This window comes from Macrobrachium rosenbergii, chromosome 40 (genome assembly GCF_040412425.1).
Source record: "Macrobrachium rosenbergii isolate ZJJX-2024 chromosome 40, ASM4041242v1, whole genome shotgun sequence".
Lineage (NCBI taxonomy): Eukaryota > Metazoa > Arthropoda > Malacostraca > Decapoda > Palaemonidae > Macrobrachium > Macrobrachium rosenbergii.
The window spans coordinates 6,018,758-6,040,381 of NC_089780.1; the positions used below are offsets into that span (position 1 = coordinate 6,018,758).

General features: G+C 40.3%; 1 protein-coding gene across 1 annotated transcript in view; it reads left to right on the forward strand.

Moving 5' to 3' along the window:
* Positions 1-21,624, forward strand: part of LOC136826069 (uncharacterized) — a 36,958-nt gene that overhangs the window by 10,742 nt on the left and 4,592 nt on the right. Inside the window, exons 3-4 of the mRNA XM_067082975.1 lie at positions 5,681-5,835; positions 11,098-11,271. Coding sequence (XP_066939076.1) covers positions 5,681-5,835; positions 11,098-11,271 — 329 coding nt within the window. The remainder of the gene's footprint in view (positions 1-5,680; positions 5,836-11,097; positions 11,272-21,624) is intronic.

The window sequence follows — 21,624 nt, forward strand, 5'->3', positions numbered from 1 at the left end:
AAATTCTGTCGGATTTTGAGAAACACAGCTATATATATATCTGGCAGGTAAGTGTCATGAACAAAATTAAAAATATAGAGAACATAAGCATTACAAGGCATGATACCATGAATAGTGTACAAGGCACAGTAGTAGTGCCAAATCTAGAAGAAGAAATACAAAACAAATCCATGTTATTAGATTCATTACAAGAAAAGATACAACAACGTGAAGATCATAAATATATGGAAGTCCAAGCAGGAAAGACAAAATAAATCAACAAAAGAGTAAAGATAAAGTCTAGTGGCCAAACCTGACCTTTGAAAATTAAAATATTGGGATTAAATAAGGAACTAAGGAACTAAGACCTCATGTTCCCAAACCCATACTGTTGCAAATATGGCCATACAGCCATTGAATGCAGAAATTTTCCCAGATTTTCCTTTTGCAGTTTGGAGGAACATAAAACATGCTGGGACTGTAGCCAACCAAAATGCATAAATTGTGGCCTAGAAGAACATGCTTGATCTAAAGTATGTGCATTATATATATATATATATATAAAAAGGAACTTAAATACAATACGAGCGAATCTGAATATCGATCAGGGAAAACAAAGTTAGAACTGAAAGTGAGAGGATTGAATGACCCAGCTAAGAAATTTAGGTATGCAGATACTTCAGAATCAAATAATACTTGAACTGAACTGATTGATAATAGAAATAAAGAAATGCCACTAAAAAAATGCACGATTAAAAGAACTTTTCTATGGAGATTTCATACAACAATAACATCATCACAGTGACAATAGATTTACTCTCACTAGAAATAGATAATGGCACACATAGAAAGACGAAGAAGAATTAAAATCACAAGAAGGTGATAGAACAGATAACACAACTCGGAAGAGGCGACTGGATAAGACCCCACCTAATTCCACCAAACAAAGCTGTAAAAAGAGTCCCCCACCAATTCAACAAAGCTAAAGTTCAAAACAGAACACTAAATCAAACATTCCACTGTCTCCTTACAGTAACAATAACACCTCTAGGAGCAGAATCACAAAATTCAGATGAAATGGAAAACCAAAATATAGATGGCTATTGTACAATGAAAGCAAAGAAATTCACCCATCACAAATTATAGGCACCACAAGAAAAATTAAGAAAAAGTAACAAACTGATGAACACGAAGATACATGTGGCTGCAGTAAATGCTTTACTGTATAGCAATGTGCCACAAAAGTAAAACTATCACTAAAGAAACACTAACACCTTAAGAAATTCTGTATGAGTATAGGAATAAGGAAAAAACAAATATCAAATATCATTAGAGAAGGTTGCATGTATACTGAACACTTAGAATATTACAAAGAAAAGCATATCAGTGTTGTAGATAATATTGTAAAGAAAATCAAAATGGAAAAATTAAATCAAAATAGTAAAAATGTAACAGTTAACAAAAGTCAAATTAAAACTACAACAAAAAATGAATCAAGACCTACAAAAATACAAATTAACCTATAACAAATTTAAGATAATATCAGCTTAAATAATTTAGAGTAATTTGACCACTCCCATATTACACCATTGAATCGTTATATAATTCAATGGAATATAAATGGATTATTAACAAGAATGCACTTAGGAGAAGTCCAACGACTTATATATAAGTGAATATGAACCAATGATTATAATTTATGTATGCAACACATAGGAAAACTTGTTCCAAATATAGGTACAGTAAATATCTACTAGCCACAACATCAAAGGAAAATGAAAATAATTGAACAGCAATATATGCGTCCATAATAAAATGGTATACTTATAAAGTAGATATGATTACACTGAATTGGATTACTGTACACTGAATTACAAATTTCAGTAATAACAGAGAATAGAAATGTGTTTGATATTATTAAATTTGTACAACTAGCCTAATAAAGTATGATGTAAACATATTACAGAAAAAATAATAAAGATTTTAAGAATCATATGAATTGTAGGAGATTTCAGTGCACATAATCCAGTATGGGACTACTGTATAACAATATTACGCTAGATAAAGATGGAGAAAAAAAGAGAAAACTTAATGAACACTAATAATCTCTGTTGTTTGAATGACAATGAAGTATGTACTGTAAATACGTATTGTTCCAAAACCCATGGAACATTTCCCTCAATAGATGTCACCCTTTGTTCAACAAATATAATCGACAAACAAGACTGGAATACTTGTGATGATTCCTACTCAAGTGATCATTTTCCCACATGCAAAAAGCAGATTTTTTTAACTTGCATACCAGAAATACAATCACATATAATTATTTGAGAAATCACAATGACAAATCTAATTCTTGTATCTTTTATTAAAAAGGCATCAGACAAAGCTATTCCCTTATTCAAAACTTCATAGTAAAACACACAAAGTCCCCTGGTGGTTAGATGATATATCTGGAATTAGAATGAGAAAACACTGGTAGTAAGAAGCTGTTAGATACTCAAAAAAAGTAAACAAGTCTAAACTATTCCTAGAAGAAAATATATTAAAAATAACAATTATATTATTAGAAATAGATGCATTAAAACCTATATACAGGCAGTCCCCAGTTTACTTAATGGGGTTCTGTTTTTACGCCTGCGTTGTAAACCGAAAATTGTCATAAACCGAAAAATCGTCGAAAATCGTCAAAAATCCTAAGAAAACCTTACTTTTAATGCTTTGGGTGTATTGAAAATGATGTAAACTGCATTTTTATTGAGTTTTTCATCAAAAAACCTCCAAATTTTTGATTATTCTGCCATTTTGGAGCCATATTTCTTCCATCGGATCAGCATACGACGCGTCGTAACCCTGGAACATGCGTCGCAAAACCAGGAAATAATTTCTACGAATATATTTGAAAAGCCGCCAGAATCCCTGTAACATCGTAAGCCCGAATTGCCGTGAAACTGAGACTGCCTGTACAGTATAATAAAATATCAGCCAAATTTAGATAGGGCATCATAAAAGGTAAAATAATATTTTGAGGTACTATATCAGAAATAACAAGTGAAACATCAGTTCAGAAAGTATGGGAAAAATTCAGAAAAATAAATGGAACAACCAGATACTGTAATGGCAAAAAAATTTTAGTTCCCTTCGAAGTAAGTTGTGAGGTACTGAGTCTGGTGCTAACTGATTTATTGACATGTTTGTTGTTTTTTATTAAGCTGGCTTTATGCCAGCATGGGCTCTTGCTCATAGAGCAGGCCGTAAATTTATTTACAGAATATTCATGCAGGTCAAGGGCTTGTGCGAGCCGCAATGTAGCTTCCGATCTCTGACAGATCAAAACAGGGATTAAGTTTTTCACAGACAGAAACATACTTACAATTTGATACAGAATGTTCAATTGAAGATTATAAGTACATGATTGGAGAGCTAGCATAACAATGCATACAGTGGTAATAATACACAAATCATAACAATAATGGTGATAGAGAAATATGTACAAAAGACGTGTGAGAGGAGTTGTGTTTTGACCGCATGGTTTTTCCTCCTGTGTTACGCATTGCCAGAGAAAGATGATTTTGATTGTAGGCCTGCCGCTTGTTTGCTACAAAGTAACATACTTGGGGCAAGTTTTGCCAAAATAGGTAGTGATCAAAATCTTGACAAACACTTCAGGAAATAAAAAAATAAAGCAGAATCTATAGCACTGTACTTAATTTTGAGTCAAAGGAAGATATATATTATAATAAATTCCATATGGAAGAGTTGGAATATGCTCTCTTGAACAGCAATAAATCTGCCCTGAAGGTGATGATATTTGCTTTGCAATGATCTGCAACTGAGCACCTTTGGTAAAATCATACCTATTAAAATTTTTCAATCATTTAGGGTGAAATGCCCTAACCTGGAAAAGATCCAAGTACTGTAATGTGAATGATTATAGACCTATCACTATAACAAGTTGTTTATACAAGTTGTTGGAGAAAATGGTAAATGCATGACTCACATGGCACATTTGTGAAAATAAAATTTTGAGTCCTACCCAGTTTGGTTCACAACGTAATACTGTAGATCTACATTGGATTTTTTGTCTAATACGGAAGACCACATATCTGGCTAATTTGGAAGACCACATACGTAGAGGATTTTAAGGAAAGCAAATTATAGTAGCTGCCTTTTTTGGCATTCAAAAGGCATACGACACTACATGGAGGTACTGTATGCAATATTAAAAATATTACATAATAAATTTATTAAAAGCTTTATGACTGATTGCACTTTTCAGGTGAGAATAGATAATGTTTTTTCAAAAACATTTCCACTAGAAAATGGAGTGCCACAAGGAAGCGTCCTTGGTGATACAGTACTTACTCTGTTTATACTGTATTAGCAGTTAATGATATCAGTAACACGCTACCAGTTGGAATTAAATGTAACCTTTATGTGGATGATTTTATCATTTATTATACAGCATCATGCATAAAGCATGCAGAATGAATGATTAATAAAACCATAATAAAAATAGATGAATGGGCCTCATCTGTAGGCTTTAGATTTTCCATAGAAACAACTCAAGCTGTCATGTTTTATAAAAAAAATATTGGAAAAAAGGTGAAGAAATAGAATTGAAAATCAGAAACCATAATATACCAATCAACCAGACTGCAAAATTTTTATGATTGATATTTGATGCACACCTGAATTGGAAAGCCCATGTAACTTACATAAAATCAAAATGCAAAAGAGCATTAAATATGATTAACAAACCGTCACACACCAATTGGGGAGCTGATTAGACATCTACTACCATACTGTATAAAGCAGCAGTGTTATCAATCATTGACTACGGAAGGGGCTGATGATAGAACAACCAGTTGGTTATCTCTAGTTTTATTGTCTGACTCTCTGGGTTCATCCAAGCCTTTTTCGAAGCAATGTTGCTACACACATACATTAATTTGAAAGGTCCAGAAGCCTGACAGTTGAACACACAGTTGTTCACTCTTTTGTTCAACACATCAGAGCCATGGTCTCCTTCCTTTGCTCTTGTATGACCAGGAAGGAGGCCCAGGTGAGGTGAACTACCAGTCAGTTCAGAAGCTTACTCAGAATCTTCCCACCAAGGAAGTAAGTCTTCCTATTGTAAAGACCGATAGTTTGTATATTGTGTAGAAACAAATGACACATTTTAAAAGTACTTTGTATTTTTCCTAACTACTGTATACAAACCTGAGGTCTTGACAGTTAAATGCCCACCTCATGCCACCCCTCATTCTGCTCCCTGGGCTGAAAGGCAAAGTGAATGCATACCGACTGGGTGGGACTCCCACCTATAGGCGGTGGTTAACTACATACTTAACCATCTTGTTTAAAGTTGAATGACCGGTCTCCAACTGCGCTGAGGTATACAGTATTCCTATTGTGAAGACCTCAGGTTTGTATAGTCATGAAAAATACAAGTTACTTTTAAAATTTGTCATTTTGTAGCGTTTAATTTGTACTTCTGGTATCAGTGGTAACATTGTGTCTATTTATTAGTGACTTAGTATTCAGTGCCCTTATGATATTATGATAGTTAATACTGTAGTAGTTGAAGGAATAAAAATAACAAAGAATTTATATATCTGTTTGGGATGAACCTAGGTTTCAGAGATGTGCAAAAATTGTTTTATTAGAAAATTGCTGTCATTTATATATTCTTCAACAGGTTTCCTGTGATGTGACCGGCAAAGTCGTCTTTGAGCAGATAGAGAAGGAGGCATTTGCTCTTGATGTAGAGGTGCCAGGAGCAGCTAAAAGTATAGTTTCCACCCAAGTGAAGCAGATATCTGAACTTTCCAGGAAAGGAATTAGTATTGAAAGGTAACTATTTGTGATTTTTGTTTGCAGGAGAGAGGCAAGGTTATTTCAAGGTCATTTATCTGCATATCATAATGCAGATGTGGAACTTGTAGAGAAATGTGTCAGGTGACGGGAAAATGGACTCAGATCTAAACAGTTGAGATGAATTCAATATGTTATGGGAAAGGGTGTGGAGAAATCAACCAGAGAGAGCCTAGATGTGGTAGTAACATAGCAAAGAAAATCTTAGAGAAATGGCACAGAGGAAGTCTTGCACCAGATAGAAATTCAGGCAGAAAATGCACAAGAATAGACTTGCCATGGAAACACTTATAAACTATAAAACAGTAACAATGATTATGATAAAAGATTGTGATTGGTAGAAATTGCTGCAAAATTACTAAACCCATTTATCCTCCAAGCCCACTAACACCTTGGCTGGCCAGAAGGAAAGAATTTACCTGGTCAAAACCTTTCTGAGCAATGTGTCAGAATTTACCTGGTCAAAACCTTTCCAAGCAATGTATCTACTTTGATTGTGTGCAAAAGCTACTGGTAGCCATTGTAAAGACTAGTGGTAGGTGGATATGCAAAGCAACCACATGCCCTGCGTGTGTTGATGGATGGGCTCCCAATAATTTGTTATCTTTCGGTGAAGGCTTGGTTCGCCTCCAAGATCATAACTGATTTATGCCACAGTTACTTTTGTAAGGACTTGGCATTGGTAGACATCGGGTGAAGGCTTTGCTTCTCATGAACAGTGCTCCTGTGCATCCTAATGCAATCCAGTTGGTTAGAGTCTGAGGTCAGATTAGGATAATTTGTTTCCTAATATGACTGCACTCATTCGACTAATGGACAAGGTGTTATTATTGCAATGAAATGGCTGTACTGGAGGAAGTTCATAGAGGAGGTGTTGGTAGTGTTTGACGATAAGGAGGGGCAGCAGCAAGACTTGGATACATGGGGGGGACTGGACACTGCAGAATCTTTGAAGATATTCGCTGAAACCTGCCATCTACAATTTTGCAGATGCTTAGAAGGAAGTCACTGTACAGACCCTTGACCATGCTTTGAACCATATCCTGAAGGGAAAATAAGGCATGATGGACTTCCAAGGGTTTGACATCTACAACTTCCGTTTCCAACTTACAAATGGAGGCAGTGACGTTCCCAAGGATGGCGTACAGGATGACAGTAGTGACCTTAGTTTCTACCCAGGCTGTTTCACAACCAGCGCCTTTATACAAGCACATGCTCATGGTTTTCAGTGTTTATTGAGATCATTGAGAACCCCAACATTGACCCTAACCACTGCACTTGAGCCTTGGATGTGGCTGCACAAGTGCAAGAGTTTTGGTAGAATGTCATTGGGAAGCAGAATCATTGTTAGTATCTTCAGATTCCCCCTGATCCCAACCCCTTGTTGAGGTGGGGGCTTAGGGATCCACTGCAGGGAGTGTTTGCCCTTTTACGCCTACTGTACTCTCTCTGCTTTGAGTCCAAACACTGGGACCTATTACTCTTTTACTCCTCCTCCTATGAATTTTCACATATCCTTCGTCCTCTTTTGTTGTCGACCTTTGTGTGTCTTTTTTGGCATTGAAAAGGTACCATACAATACTACATGGAGGTATGCAGTATTATAGAAAATAGTATCTAGGACATTTTACCTAAATTTATCCATTACTTTCTGACAGATCGCACTTTTCAGGTGAGAATTGATATTTTGTCTGAAACATTTCCATTCCTCTAATGCTTCTACCTCCCTCAACATGTCTTCTTCTCTATGTAGTTGAGGAGTAAGGCTTGTAGATGGAGTAAGATAAAGAAAAATGATTGTTACCTTCTTTCTCCTCATGCCCTCCTTCTTGAAAGAAAGAGGTCTCTGACATTCCCCTCACAAAAAGTCCCATTGCACTTTTTGTGAGGAGAATATTGAGCACAATTTTAAGTGTTTTTGAGTTAACCTTGGTTCATGTTGTAGCAATCAGTACTGCAAGGGTGATTGTTTATGTTCACAGTCCTGAGAGATCTCACCAGGGTAGATGGGTGTGTGTTTTCAGGTAGAGTTAGAACAGTTGTTTTGAGATTGTTGGGCCCATTTGTAAGCTTAATGTGATTCAAGCAACTACTGACTTTTTGCCAAACCTGTCTTGTCGATTGAGTGTACTCTTAAGGTTGCACCCTGGAGGAGAGACATTTGTTCTTATTACTGTGGTTGCTGCTTGCTTGTAGTTGCCTGGATCAGCTTAACAACCTGATCTGTAGATTAGGTCTTGTGCTTTCTAGCATTTCAAAGAGGCTACTTTCCCTGCCATTAAAATGTCAGAAAGGTCTGCTTGTTAGTGGATGCATAGACTGCTTCTTTTCAAGCTGATTCATTGAGACCTGCCTACAGAAACTTGGGCAAGAAGGTTCTTCCTTCTCAGTTATAGAGTCAGAAACCATGGCGTCAATTGCCAGGGCCCCTTTCCAGGCAGGAGCATCATTCAACTATTGGTTGAGCATGCTTGCTGACTTGTTCCCACTGACTCTATAGAGATAAGAGGGCAAAATTCCATTGGAGTCAGGAGGAAATGCATTGTTTTATTCCTTGGACCAAAGTGCAACCTACTGGAAAATTTTGCCTTGAGATGTGTCACTGTGTCGAAACTTTTCCTTACAACTTTTTGGCTGAGATATTGTTCTACTCAGCAAAAGGAATTCACCTTGGGTTCTTCTTTACATTTTCTGAAGAGTAAAACTGAGGCAGCGGTGGAAAAGAGTGTTCTAATAGCCAGGACACCTTAAGTCACCTTTCAGTCAGCTTCAAAACCTTTTGGGCATCGTAGGGTATAGTAGTAGCCAAGCCTTTTGATGCAGCTAAATCTTCTGTCATTGGTATCGGGAGAGCTCAAACCTCATCAAATGAATAACAAGTACTAAAGGTTTCTCCAACCTCTCAAAGGGCCAGAAGGCTTTCGAGTCATTATACCCCCCCCTCCTCCCGGCTACTGTTTGAGGGGACTCAGGGGAAGTAAAAGGTAGGGGGATGCAAAGATACTGTTCTCTTCTGTACCTTCTACAAGTAGGGGTAGTCTCAGTTGTTCAGGATAGTTACAGACTACTTTTCAAGGACCATTGACTTCCCTCGTCTTAGACACTGATCCCGTTGCTGGCCTACCCTTCATGATCTCTCAAGCTCAGCAGAAATGAGGGCAGTGCTGAAAAAGAATGCGTCACGAGTCTCACATGATCTGTCCCTGGCCTTTGATATTTGGCTTTCTTGGTAAGGAGCTCAGTTGATGTTTGGAGACCAGTCATCTGTATTTCATTATACCAGAGGGGGCAACTTCATGCTTTTGGTGGCTCTAAAGGATTCATATTTTTAGATACCCGTCCATTGGTCCTCCAGTAAGTACCTCCATTTTGTCTGCCAGTTCAAAGTCCTGTACTTCAGATTTGCAACAGCCCCTTAGGTGTTCACATGAGTGTTCACCTTGGTGTCAGCTTAAGCCCATTCATGCACACACACGGGATGTTTTGACTTATCTCGGCTGCTCAGGACTCTTCAGTTTTGTTGAGATTTGTGACATTTTTAGTAACCTCCTCCTGGGAATTTTTTTATGGGGAGCTTGATGAAATTCTTTTTCCCCTGATTTAGTCTTGCACTGGACTGCTATCGAGTGAGAGCCCAGCATCTTAGGCCAGTGTATCTCTGTAGTACTGGCAGTCACAAGAAGGATGAGTCCGAGAACATCCTTTCTTGTCGGCTACATTGGCAGTCAGGCAGGTAGGTGGTTCATTCAGGGAAACGAATGGTCTTCCAGACTGGGTAAGAGATCACAGAGCCAAGGACAATGGTCCATCCCAAGCTGTTTGGAGAAACTTTTCAGTTTTACAAGTAATAAGGGCAGGTATCTTACTGTGTCAAACTACATTTACCTCGTTTTACCTCAGTGATGTTACTCAAAAGTTTCCCTTCTTCCTCTGTATGGCACCAGTTAGGCTGAGTGTGTAGTGGATGGGCCACTATGTTGGTAGTCGTCTTGGTCGGGCGTCCTGTTTTATAGCTTTGGCTTATAAGGTACTACTCCTTCTACTTTCCATTTTGACAAGGGCCAGGGTTAAGCCTATCATACGAACTGATCAGTTTGAGATTAACCCAGGTACTAGCTGCCTTCAGACTTGTGCTGCTATGTCTTTAGGGCAGCACTGGGTTCTCCAAAGTTTTTATAGAGAGTGAGTTCAGACAAACCTGACTCTTGCTCAGGCCAGATTGTATCGGAGGTTATAGGAGTCATTGGTCCCTTGCTTACAATCATAACACAGTTGAGAGACTATCATCTCACATAAGGAGTGTCTCTTACATAAAAGTTGAGATATTATATTATGTAGGAACACATACCAACTTTAAAAGTAATTTGTATTTTTTTTAGGTGTACAAACCTGAATCTCTAGCATAATTCCACCTAAGTCACCCTACCTAGTCCCTGATGCCAAGGAAAAAGTAAAGGTCTAATGGCAAGCGAGTGGAGTTTTCCGCTTTTGGCCACGCATCCAGTTAACCACTGTTACTTAGTTTTAACAACTGTTTCCAGCTTATGCTGAGGAATATTCCTCATAGAAGTATTTATACCTAGGAAAAATAGAAATTGCTTTTGAAACATGATATATTTTTCAACAACTGAAAAAATAGTGAGATAGACCTAATTGAAGAACACAGAAGTTGTAATAGCAGCCATGTTTCAGTAGTACTATTTTTCCTAGAGAGTACCTGAACCTTTTATGAGGAATATTACTCATAAAAGGTTCAGGTATATATACCTAGGAAAAATAGAAATTGCTTTTGAAACATGGTATATTTTTTAGCTTCTGTGTTAACAGTCAGGCTGTATCTCACTGACAAAAATTTTAGAACCAATTTTCAAAAAACAATCTCATTTTTTCCTTAAAGACATAGATTATTCTAAGATTTTGAGTTTTCATTATATCTGTCAGTACTGGATTTAAGTGCTTGTAGCCACAGTATGTCAAAATGATTAAACTTAGTGGTATCAGAAACCTGTGAAGTTATGATGTCAAAAACTCTCAACAATTGAGTAATTTATAATTACTTCAGCCCACTCAGCCTCTGATTGGTATGGTGGCGTCTCATAGCAGTTACTCAAGAATTAGTTTATTTTTTTAAAATAAGAGGTTTGTAGTTATGAGAGATATTTATATTATTATAGATTTTATTCACAGTTTTAGCTAGTTGACTTGTATGATTCATTTCATCACTAATTCCACCTCTTTTAGGGACTTGGAGGGATTATTATCAACAGTGAAACTCCTTCTGAAAAAAGGAACATTAGCTCCAACTGACATAAGCAAGCTGCTGCTTTCTGATCCACTGTTTTTAAGTTTACCATTGACAGCCCTGTGGAAGTTCATCTGTGTCGGTGTTGTTTCTTTTGAACAGATCTTGAAAAGGTAAGCCACCTGTTGTGAATATGGGTGTTATTTTTTCACTTTAAATATTTTTTGTTGCTGAGATAGAGGAACATGATTTGTTTCCATAAAACTTACTGTCGTGGTTTCTTTTCTCTTAAAAACCAGTGTTTAATTGAAGAGGTGGAGCAAGAGAAATGGTTTATGATTTGTATGATTTGTTCTTGGGGAGCAAATCATACAATTGCTACTTAACCTAAATTTACTCTCTAACTGTCTTATTTACAAGCAGTATACAGCTGTGAACTGTACTTTATTGGATACCATACCTAACAAGTCACACTACGTACTTACAATCAGTCTATATGACAAAAAAAAAAACATATACACATGATGATCATCAGTACATCAACATTTTTCCCTTGATCCAGATACCAATCCACAAAGTGAGTAGATAAAAAAAAATTCCTGTGGAGAAAAGTCCATCAATAAAACAAGAACTATGAATGATGGTTAATAACAACAACAGTCAAATTAATTAAAAAAACATTTTTAAACATCTGACTTACCTGGTAGTTATATATATAGCTTAAGTCCCTGACGCCACGGCAGAATTTCTCAAAATCCTCGCGCACGCCGTATATGAGGTCAGGTAGTCCACCATGCGCCTCTACCCAGGTACCTGGAACTATTCCACTATTCCCAGATCTTCCCTGCCGCTGCATCGTGACGCTGCAATCCCTACCTGTTCAGCTCCGTGCTGCCAGTTTTTTGGTGAAGTACACTTGGCTTTGGCTTTCGCCGCTTTTTGAATTTGTTTTTTGGATTTTCTTGACTCTTTAGATTTTGTTTGGTTTGATCCTTGGCCTTGTCTTTTGATCTCTCTTTTGGATTTGCTATCAACATGTCTGACTCTTCGAGTGTACGAATGTGTGTGAGGGGATGTAAGACTCGGCTTAAAGCCTCTTTGATCCTCATTCAGTATGTAAGGAATTGTATGGCAGAGAGGTGTAAGTTAGAAGACAGATGTGATGAGGTTTGGGTCTTTCTGAAAGGGAGTGGATGGATTATAAACTGCTGGTGTAAGGAAGCTGAAAGGGACCGGCCCAAGAGCTAAGAGTACTTTTCTCACTTCTAAGGATAGCCAGGAATTAGATAAATTTTGCCCCAAGCCAACGACTCCTTTGATCCTCTCCCAGAGGGTAGTTCCTGATCCCTACTGATACAGGTAAAGACCCAACTCTCAAGGATATGATGGCGCTAGTCCAAGCCCTGTTAACGGGTAGAATCCTTTGCTGAAGACAGGAAAGATTGTGTCTAAATATGAGATCTTAAAAGCGCAAGTGTCAGTGCAAAGGTTAGTGCAAGTGCAGTGGAGGTGCCGCCGATCTGTCGTGGCCTCCTAGCCCTGTATCTCTTCCAAGCTCCCATCCTCTGGGAGAAGGAAAGCCCACAGGCTAAGGGAGGCGAGAGATTTTAGCCCCGAATGGTCAGCCCTCGAGCCGCCCTGGTGGACGCTTCCCAGGACGCTCACCCTCGCCATAGGAAAGGCGAGGCAAGATTGTGTTCTTCGTCTTCTGATGACGCAGTTCCCAGACGGGGCTGGCGCCTGGTGTCGGAATCGAGACCACTCAAGAGGAAGCTTCCCGTTGGAGGGACGCCGATGTGGGGTCTTCAGGCTCCGGGTGTAGCCACTGAGCAGCCCGAGCTCCATTTCAGCTCTGAGGGAAGCTCCTGCCAAAAGCAGGCGAGACTGCCAGACTCCGGCCAGGGACGCCTGGCAGCAAGAAGACAGCGGACGCTTTTCTTACGTCTGTGCATGCTCCCCCTCCTCCTTCGGATTGGGACTCGTCCCCGGAATGCTCTCCCCAATCTTTGCGGTTGGATGAAGATTTGATAGATGATGTTGCGGCTTCCCCGGTCTGTCCCCAGCAGCAGGAAGCTCCGCAGTGGACTTTGCTTATGATATACAGCAGAAACTGTCTCTGATGCAAGCTTGGCAGCCCGCCGGTAAGGTGAAGGTTGAGGACGCCCAGGCGAAAGAATTTCAGGCTATGTACGTCAGTTTGATAAAGCTCTGGACGCAGGATGCACTGGCGTCAAGCGTTCAGCAGCTACAGACGTCAAGAGTCGAAGAACTGGACGTCAAGACGATAGACGACAGGACGCCAAGCGTCAAGAGACTGGACGCCAGGATGCTCTTGCAGCGGGGCGCCAGGACGCCAAGCGTCAAGATTTTGGACGCCAGGACGCTCTTGCAGCTGGGCGCCAGGACGCCAGGACGCCAAGCGTCAAGATATTGGACTCCAGGACGTTCTGGTCGAGAGCTCTCATGGTTTGGAGGCAGCAGCAAGTAAACAGGACGTCGCCACTTCGGTTACTGGACAGCAATCGGATGAGGTAGACGTCGATCTTCCTCCTTCACCAGATATTCCTCTTGAAAGCGTTTCTGACAAAGAGGAACAGAAAGATCAACACCCCTCGTCAGACTTGAAAAGATTGATGAAAGTTTTTACGGAACTTTTTCCGGACAATTTCGTGCCGGCTGCTCCTCGTTCTCCACCCTCGGAATTCACGCTCAGAAAGACTACTAAGAAGGCTATCTTCACGAAGATGATTATGTCTCGTTCCTCCAAACGAGCTTTAAGAGTAATGGAGGAGTGGATGAACACCAAGAAGGACCAAGGATGGACAGTGTTCTCTTTCCCCCCGGCTAGACTAGCGTCGAGATCTAGCATTTGGTACGAGACTGGAGAAGCTTTTGGCCTGGGAGTTCCTGCCTCTTCCCAGGGGGACTTCTCGAGTCTGGTAGACGCTTCTCGCCGAGTAGCCATGGGCAAATCTAAGGTGTTTTGGTCGCCTTCGGAAATGGATCACCTCCTCAAGGGAATCTTCAGGGCTTTTGAAGTCTTTAATTTCCTAGACTGGACCCTGGGAGCCTTGGGAAAGAAGACGGAGACCATCAAAGATTCGGACACTGAGGAACTAGTTCATCTAATGTCATGTATGGACAAGGCACTCAGGGATGGGGCCAACGAAAGGCAGCTCTCTTCTCTGCGGGAGTCTTGAAGAAAAGGGCCCATCTTTGTTCTTTTCTTTCCAATGGGGTTACGCCCATCCAGAAGTCAGAACTCCTTTATGCTCCTCTTTCTTCCCACCTGTTTCCACAAGAATTAGTGAAAGAGGTCTCTTCAGCCTTAGCTCAAAAAGCCACGCAGGACTTAATCACCAAGACGGCTAGGAAAGTTCTACCAACAAGCTTCGCCACTCAGAAGGTCAAAGGAGAAGCTCCTGTGTTTCAGCCTTTTCGAGGCAGAACCCTCAGTAGAGGGAATTCAAGATCCGCTGGCAAGAGGGCTACGAAAAGAGGCTCTAGACAAGGGAGAAGCAGGGTCTGAGGAAAGTCTCCTTCAGACATCAGTAGGAGCCAGACTGACACACTTCTGGCAAGAATGGGAGAGGAGAGGAGCGGACCTATGGTCTGTTCAATTGATCAAGGAGGGGTACAAGATCCCTTTTCTGAGGAAGCCCCCTTTAGCTACAAGACCGATAGACCTTTCGGCCAATTACAGAGTGAAAATCAAGGCGGAGGCTCTGCAACAGCAGTTTTCTCTGTTGCTGCAGATACAGGCTATAGAGAAAGTTCTAGATCCAGAATCCCCAGGATTTTACAATCGTTTGTTCCTGGTTCCCAAGAGTTCGGGGGGATGGAGGCCAGTACTAGATGTGAGCGCACTCAACGTGTTTGTTCAGAAGACGAAATTCACGATGGAAACAACAAAATCCGTTCTAGCAGCAGTCAGACAGCACGACTGGATGGTATCAATGGTTCTTCAGGATGCGTATTTTCACATCCCTATCCACCCGAGCTCCAAGAAATACCTGAGGTTCGTTCACGGGGGAGAAGTTTTCCAGTTTCGAGCCCCTTGTTTCGGCCTAAGCACCGCTCCTCAGATTTTCACGAGATTAATGACAAACGTAGCTGGAATGCTTCACACGAGAGGCATCAGAGTCTCCTTATATCTGGACGACTGGCTCCTCAAAGCTCCTTCCTACGCTCGCTGCCTGGAGGATCTTCAGACAACTCTTCATTTATCAGAAGAACTTGGCCTGTTGATAAACAGAGAGGAGTCTCAGCTGACCCCATCCCAAGATATTCAGTACCTTTGGATGAGGATTCAGAGTCAGGTTTTTCGGGCTTTTCCGTCTGTATCAAGGACGGAACAAGCCTTAGAAAAACTTAAGGAATTCTTAAGGAAACGAACATGCTCGGTGAGGGAATGGATGAGTCTGCTGGGGACCCTTTCCTCTCTAGAGCAGTTTGTCTCCTTGGGAAGACTGAACCTTCGTCCGTTACAATTCCATCTAAATCGGAACTGGGACAAAGACAAGGAACTAGAGACAAAGTGCATCCCCATTTCGGAGCAAGTAAGACATTATCTGCAATGGTGGATGATCCCCTCAAGCTTCAAGAGGGCCTTTCCTTGGAGCAGAGGAACCCAGACCTAGTGTTGTTCTCCGACGCGTCGGACTCAGGATGGGGAGCAACACTGGGAAAGATGGAAGTCTCGGGCTCCTGGACCAGAGAACAAGTAAAGTGGCACATCAACCAGAAGGAACTAACTGCAATCCTTCTGGCTCTGATAGAGTTCGAACACTTAGTGGAGAAAAGAGTGGTGCAGGTCAACTCCGACAACACGACAGCGTTGGCTTACATCAACAAACAAGGAGGCACTCATTCCAGGTCTCTTTACGAGACGGCAAGAAAACTGCTTCTTTGGGCGAAGGAGAAAGATGTGACACTAGTAACCCGTTTTATTCAAGGCGAAAGGAATGTGAGGGCAGACATGCTGAGCAGAAGAAATCAAGTCCTATCGACAGAGTGGATGCTTCATCAGGACGTCTGCAAGAGCTTGTGGCGGATTTGGGGACGACCATGCATAGACCTCTTCACCACAGCGCAAATGAAGAAGTTGGAGGCTTACTGCTCTCCCATTCCAGATCCCAAGGCAATTCACATAGATGGGTTCCTTATGGACTGGTCCAATTTGGACGTGTATGCGTTTCCTCCGTTCAAAATAATTCACAGAGTGTTGCAGAAGTTCATAGCTCACGAAGGGACCAGAATGACCCTAGTGGTCCCTTACTGGCCAACAAGGGAATGGTTCACAGAGGTACTGGAATGGATGGTGGACACCCCGAGAAGACTACCGTTGAGAATAGATCTACTCAAACAACCCCACTTGGAAAGGTATCACCAAAACCTCCAAGCTCTACAAATGACTGCCTTCAGACTATCGAGAAACTCACAAGAGCTAGAGGTTTTTCGAAGGAGGCAGCTAGCGCGATTACAAGAGCAAGGAGGTCATCAACCATTAAGGTATACCAATCCAAGTGGGAAGTATTTAGAGGATGGTGCAGGAACAACTCTGTTTCCTCTTCCAGTACCTCTGTGACCCAAATAGCAGACTTTCTTCTTTTCCTTAAAAGGAAACTTAAGTTCTCTATTTCACAATTAAGGGATATAGGAGTATGTTAACAGCTGTCTTTAGACACAGAAACTTAGATCTGTCTTGCAATAAGGATCTCCAGGACCTTATCAGATTCTTCGAGACCGTTAAAGAGAAAGTTCAGGACTCACCAGCTTGGAACTTACATGTGGTCCTGAGGTTTCTCATGGGGGATAGGTTCGAGCCCTTACATAAGACATCCTTAAAGGATCTTACCATGAAAACTCTTTTCCTGGTCAGTTTGGCCACAGCAAAAAGAGTAAGTGAGAGTCATGCCTTCAGCAAGTCTGTAGGTTTTAGACAAGGCAAAGCAATTTGTTCATTGCAACTTGGTTTTCTTGCTAAGAATGAACTCCCATCTCGACCCTGGCCCAAGACGTTCGAGATTCTGAACTTGACGGATATCACAGGTAAGGAAATAGAGAGAGTCCTGTGCCCGGTAAGAGCTCTGAAGTACTACCTGGAAAGGACTAAGGACTTACGAGGTAAGTCAGAAGCGCTTTGGTGTTCGGTCAAGAAACCCTCGTTACAAATGTCTAAGAATGCACTATCTTATTTTATCAGGCAATTGATAAGAGAAGCACATTCAGAGTGTAATGAGGCGAATCTAGAGATTCTCGAAGTTAAGACGCACGAGGTTAGGGCGGTAGCAACCTCTGTGGCTTTTAAACAGAATAGGTCCCAGCTAAGTATCTTAGACGCGACCTTCTGGAGAAGCAAGTCAGTGTTTGCCTCACATTACCTTAAACAGGTTCAGACCTTATATGAAGACTGCTACACTCTGGGTCCATTTGTAGCGGCTAATTCAGTAGTGGGAGAAGGGGCTACCCCTGCAATCCCATAAACCAATACCCTTTTTTCCTTTTCCTTGGAATGGAGAAATTTTTGATGGTTGTTTGTGAAGGCTGGACGCAGTTTTCCGCAATCATTAGCAAATAGTTTCTAGTTAGATTGTGTTTTTGTTTTGTTATTTAGTCAGGTGGTCGTTTTGTTCCTTGGTAGCGCCCGGAACAAGGGTATTTAAAGGAGGTCTAGTCACATAGAAGTTATACACCAGTTGACAGCCCCTGGAGATTTTCAGCCCCCTGGGTGGATCGCTGGATCTCTTGAGGAATGCAGACAGAATGAGGCAGGAAAACATTGAAGTCAGCTTCCTTAACAGGTAGGAACCTTGAGTTGGTTTTGCAATTTTTGATTTTGTCAATTCCAACGATGTTGGCTGTCTCTGACCCTCCGTCAAAGGTGTCAATCAGCTATATATATAACTACCAGGTAAGTCAGATGTTTAAAAATGATATTTTCATAATAAAATAAATTTTTGAACATACTTACCTGGTAGTTATATAGAATTTAATTCCCACCCTCCTCCCCTCTAGAGACGAGAGGCATGGAAGATATGAGGAATAATTGGAATGGTTCCAGGTACCTGGGTAGAGGGCGCATAGGTGGACCACCTGACCTCCTTATCGGCGATTGCCGCGAGTTTTGAAATTCTGCCGTGACGTCAGGGACTTAAGCTATATATATAACTACCAGGTAAGTATGTTCAAAAATTTATTTTATTATGAAAATATCATTTTATGGAAAAATCTATATACTTTATTTAAAACATTAATTACCTAACATTCATATAGCTATACAGTAACTTTTTCAAGCTGCAGCTCATTTGGCAGTTGAGAAGAAGGAGAAAAGGAAATAAATAGGGTATGCCTGGTTTGCTGGCTTGTCTCATCTTTGGCTTACCCTCCCTCCCTCCAGTAGGGAATGATAGAGTGACTGTTTTGCTATGCCTTAGTAAGTTTTCTGCTGCCTGGGTGTTGTCATGCTAGCTCGACATGTTCAAGAATTTTAGTGTAAGTGACTTGGCACTGATGGCACTCATTTTGGAAGAGGAGAAAGAAGAAAATGGACAAGTGAAAAAGGAAAAAAATGATATTGGGTGTACAATTACCTGAAGAAAAGGAAAACTGAGAGAGAATATATGACGCTATATAAAGATTTGCTGGATGATGAAGAAAAATTTTATCAGTATTTCAGAATGTCGAAAAACCAGTTCAGTGAGTTGAAAATTGAGGCACCTAGAAAAAGTTTTTCATTATAATTCAACTGCGAGAAGACCTTTTCCATTGTCATACTAGCTTTAGTGGATGCACATTGTAACTTTGTATGTTGTTGTTGGTTCTTATGGGAAAAATAGTGATGGAAGTATTTTCAGCCATTCCACTTTTGGAATCCTTTAGAAAATGGTCATTTGAAAATTCCACCTGAAAGTCCTCTCCCTGGAGCTCAAGAGTTAATGCCATATGTTGCCATTGCAGATGAAGCTTTTCCTTTGAAAACTTACTTACTAAGACCGTATCCTACCTCACAAATTGAAAATGATGTAATAAAAACACACTTCAGTTATCGCTTATCCCGAGCCCGTAGAGCAGTAGAAAATATATTGGCATCATGACACAAAGATTTAGGATATTTTGTAGGAAAATCAAGTCCTTGCCTGAGAATGCTGATAAAATTATTCTTGCATCATTCATTCTACACAACTTTATCAGTGATTCAGGTATTCTTACAGTACTGTTAATGAACCAGGAACACCCAATGTAGGTGATATATTTTCTCAGATCCCTAGGCAAGGAGGTCATGTTCAAACTCAAGCTTTTGAAGTAAGAGAAGCTTTCAGGAGGTACTTGAGCTCCCCCCAAGGAACCTTATCGTGGTCTCAATAAGAATTGCGTAACTTAGGTCCATGCACGAACTTTAATTATCAACTAGATTTCAGCTTTAGTTTTTTCTAATAATTTTATTGTATAATTACATTTCCAAGCCTTGCCTCACACAAACACACAGACACACAGATAATATACTACGTAATTATTGTTTTCCCAAGTAAAAAGCTGCATTTGCAACAGCTATGTTAAAAAGAGGAAGAAGATAAATATATCTTACCTGTTGCTTCTAATTCATTTTGTACGTCATGCCATAGTGGTTTTTCCTTGCACATTCAAAACCTGTTGTGAATCTCGCAATGATATTTTGTTCTCATGCTTTCGTATGCTTATGAGGAAGTGGTTGTCAGTTACGTAGTGCCGTCAGTGTACCTCATGTGGTGCACTGTAGACATTACTTTAGCTTCTTTGCAGCGTGCCTTCGGCCCCTAGCTGCACCCCTTTCGTTCCTTTTACTATACCTCCTTTCATATTCTCTTTCTTCCACCCTACTTTCCACTCTCTCCTAACAATTGAATCAAAGTGCAACTGTGAGGTTTTCCTCCTGTTACACCTTTCAGACCTTTTACTGTCAATTTCCGTTGCAACTCTGAATGACCTCATAGGTCCCAGTGCTTGGCCTTTGGCCTAAATTCTATATTCACTTCAATTAATTTCATTCTAATCCTTCAGGCCAGCCCTATGAGAGCTGATAGTCAGCTCAGTGGTCTGGTTAAACTCTTTTAATAATAATAATAATATCCTTTTTCACATTGTTGCTATAATCTTTGTTGGCCATGTTATACAAGAACTCATAGTTCTGAACAAGGGTAATTAATTTTTCCTCATTCATCTTGGGACGTATGTATGTACACCTTCCATGTAAACAGCCCACTAACTCCTGACGCATTAAGTATCTGTTCAGGTTGCATGTTCACACTCCAGCAGCTACATGATCAGTACCTGACCGGCACATGACCTTACCTGCAAAATATTGTCACCGAGAAATCCCACCAGCATTTGCAGGTGCTGGCCCATGCAGGTCCGATGTAATGAGAATGATTCAGTGTTATACAGTACCATTGAAAAATAGTTTGCAGGTCTGGTAAGGCAAGGTACGTGCAGGTGCATTTACGTAGTGTGAATAGATCCTAAGGTGTGAATATGTGGATTCCAACCATCTGCATGTTTATTTGTACTATCCTAAGGGTGCTGATTTAAAGACGTTATTCTGTATATGGTTATAACCACAGACGTGATGTATATATGCAGCTGTACCACAGGATGGTTGGAAACCACATATTCACACCTTACAGGTAGGAAGGAGGGGAGGAGCAGTTAACTTGTTAGTGTCTAAGGCTTCAGCTGATTTTCCATGCCGCATTCTTTCTGCTTGATGTTCCAAATATAAATTTGTTGCCCTTTTTGAAGATGGTCTAGTAATATTTGTCTGTGTGTGCAAGTATTTTCCATTTCTTTTGCAACATTTTGGGGGACCTGTAGGATTCCAATAGTTACTGTATTAATCTTCCATCAGTATAGCTTTAGAAAGTAAGATCAAGGTGCAAAGAAAAGTCAAAATTGGTAGAGGTGGGTCTGCAACAAAGATGGTTAGATTAAAAAAAAAAAAACCAGAGGTGTCACATTTAGTAGAAAGGATCAGTTCCAGCAGTCACAGCCATCACAATATAAAAGTAAAGAAAATTTTCTTGGCATAATGTTTTATAATGGGCTGACATGTTTCTTTCATACAATTGAGAAAGTAAAACTGAATGCAGTGCTTACACATAGAACATGCTATTTCTTGTGCAACAAGGAGTGGCGATGTGGAAATCATACTGATGCTACGTAAAGCATTATTTTTATTAAAAGTGTATTTTGGTTGCCATGTGTATTGTTTGGCATTGCCTTCCTATTGGTAAAACTTGATGCAGTACATAATGCAGGTCTAAGATTATGCTCCTGAACCTTTAACTCTACACCTGTAGAAATTCTGTATGAAGAAACTGGCTTTTACTCATTGAGGTATAGGGAGGAGAGAGGTCCATCTCTTGGTGTTCATTGGAAGAAGATAGCAAGTACTGTGCCCACCTTTTATACATAATGTTCATGATGATACTATAATGGCAGTTGTGTCTGAGAGACGTCCTCAGCATCCAAATCCCTTTAATGTTGACTTA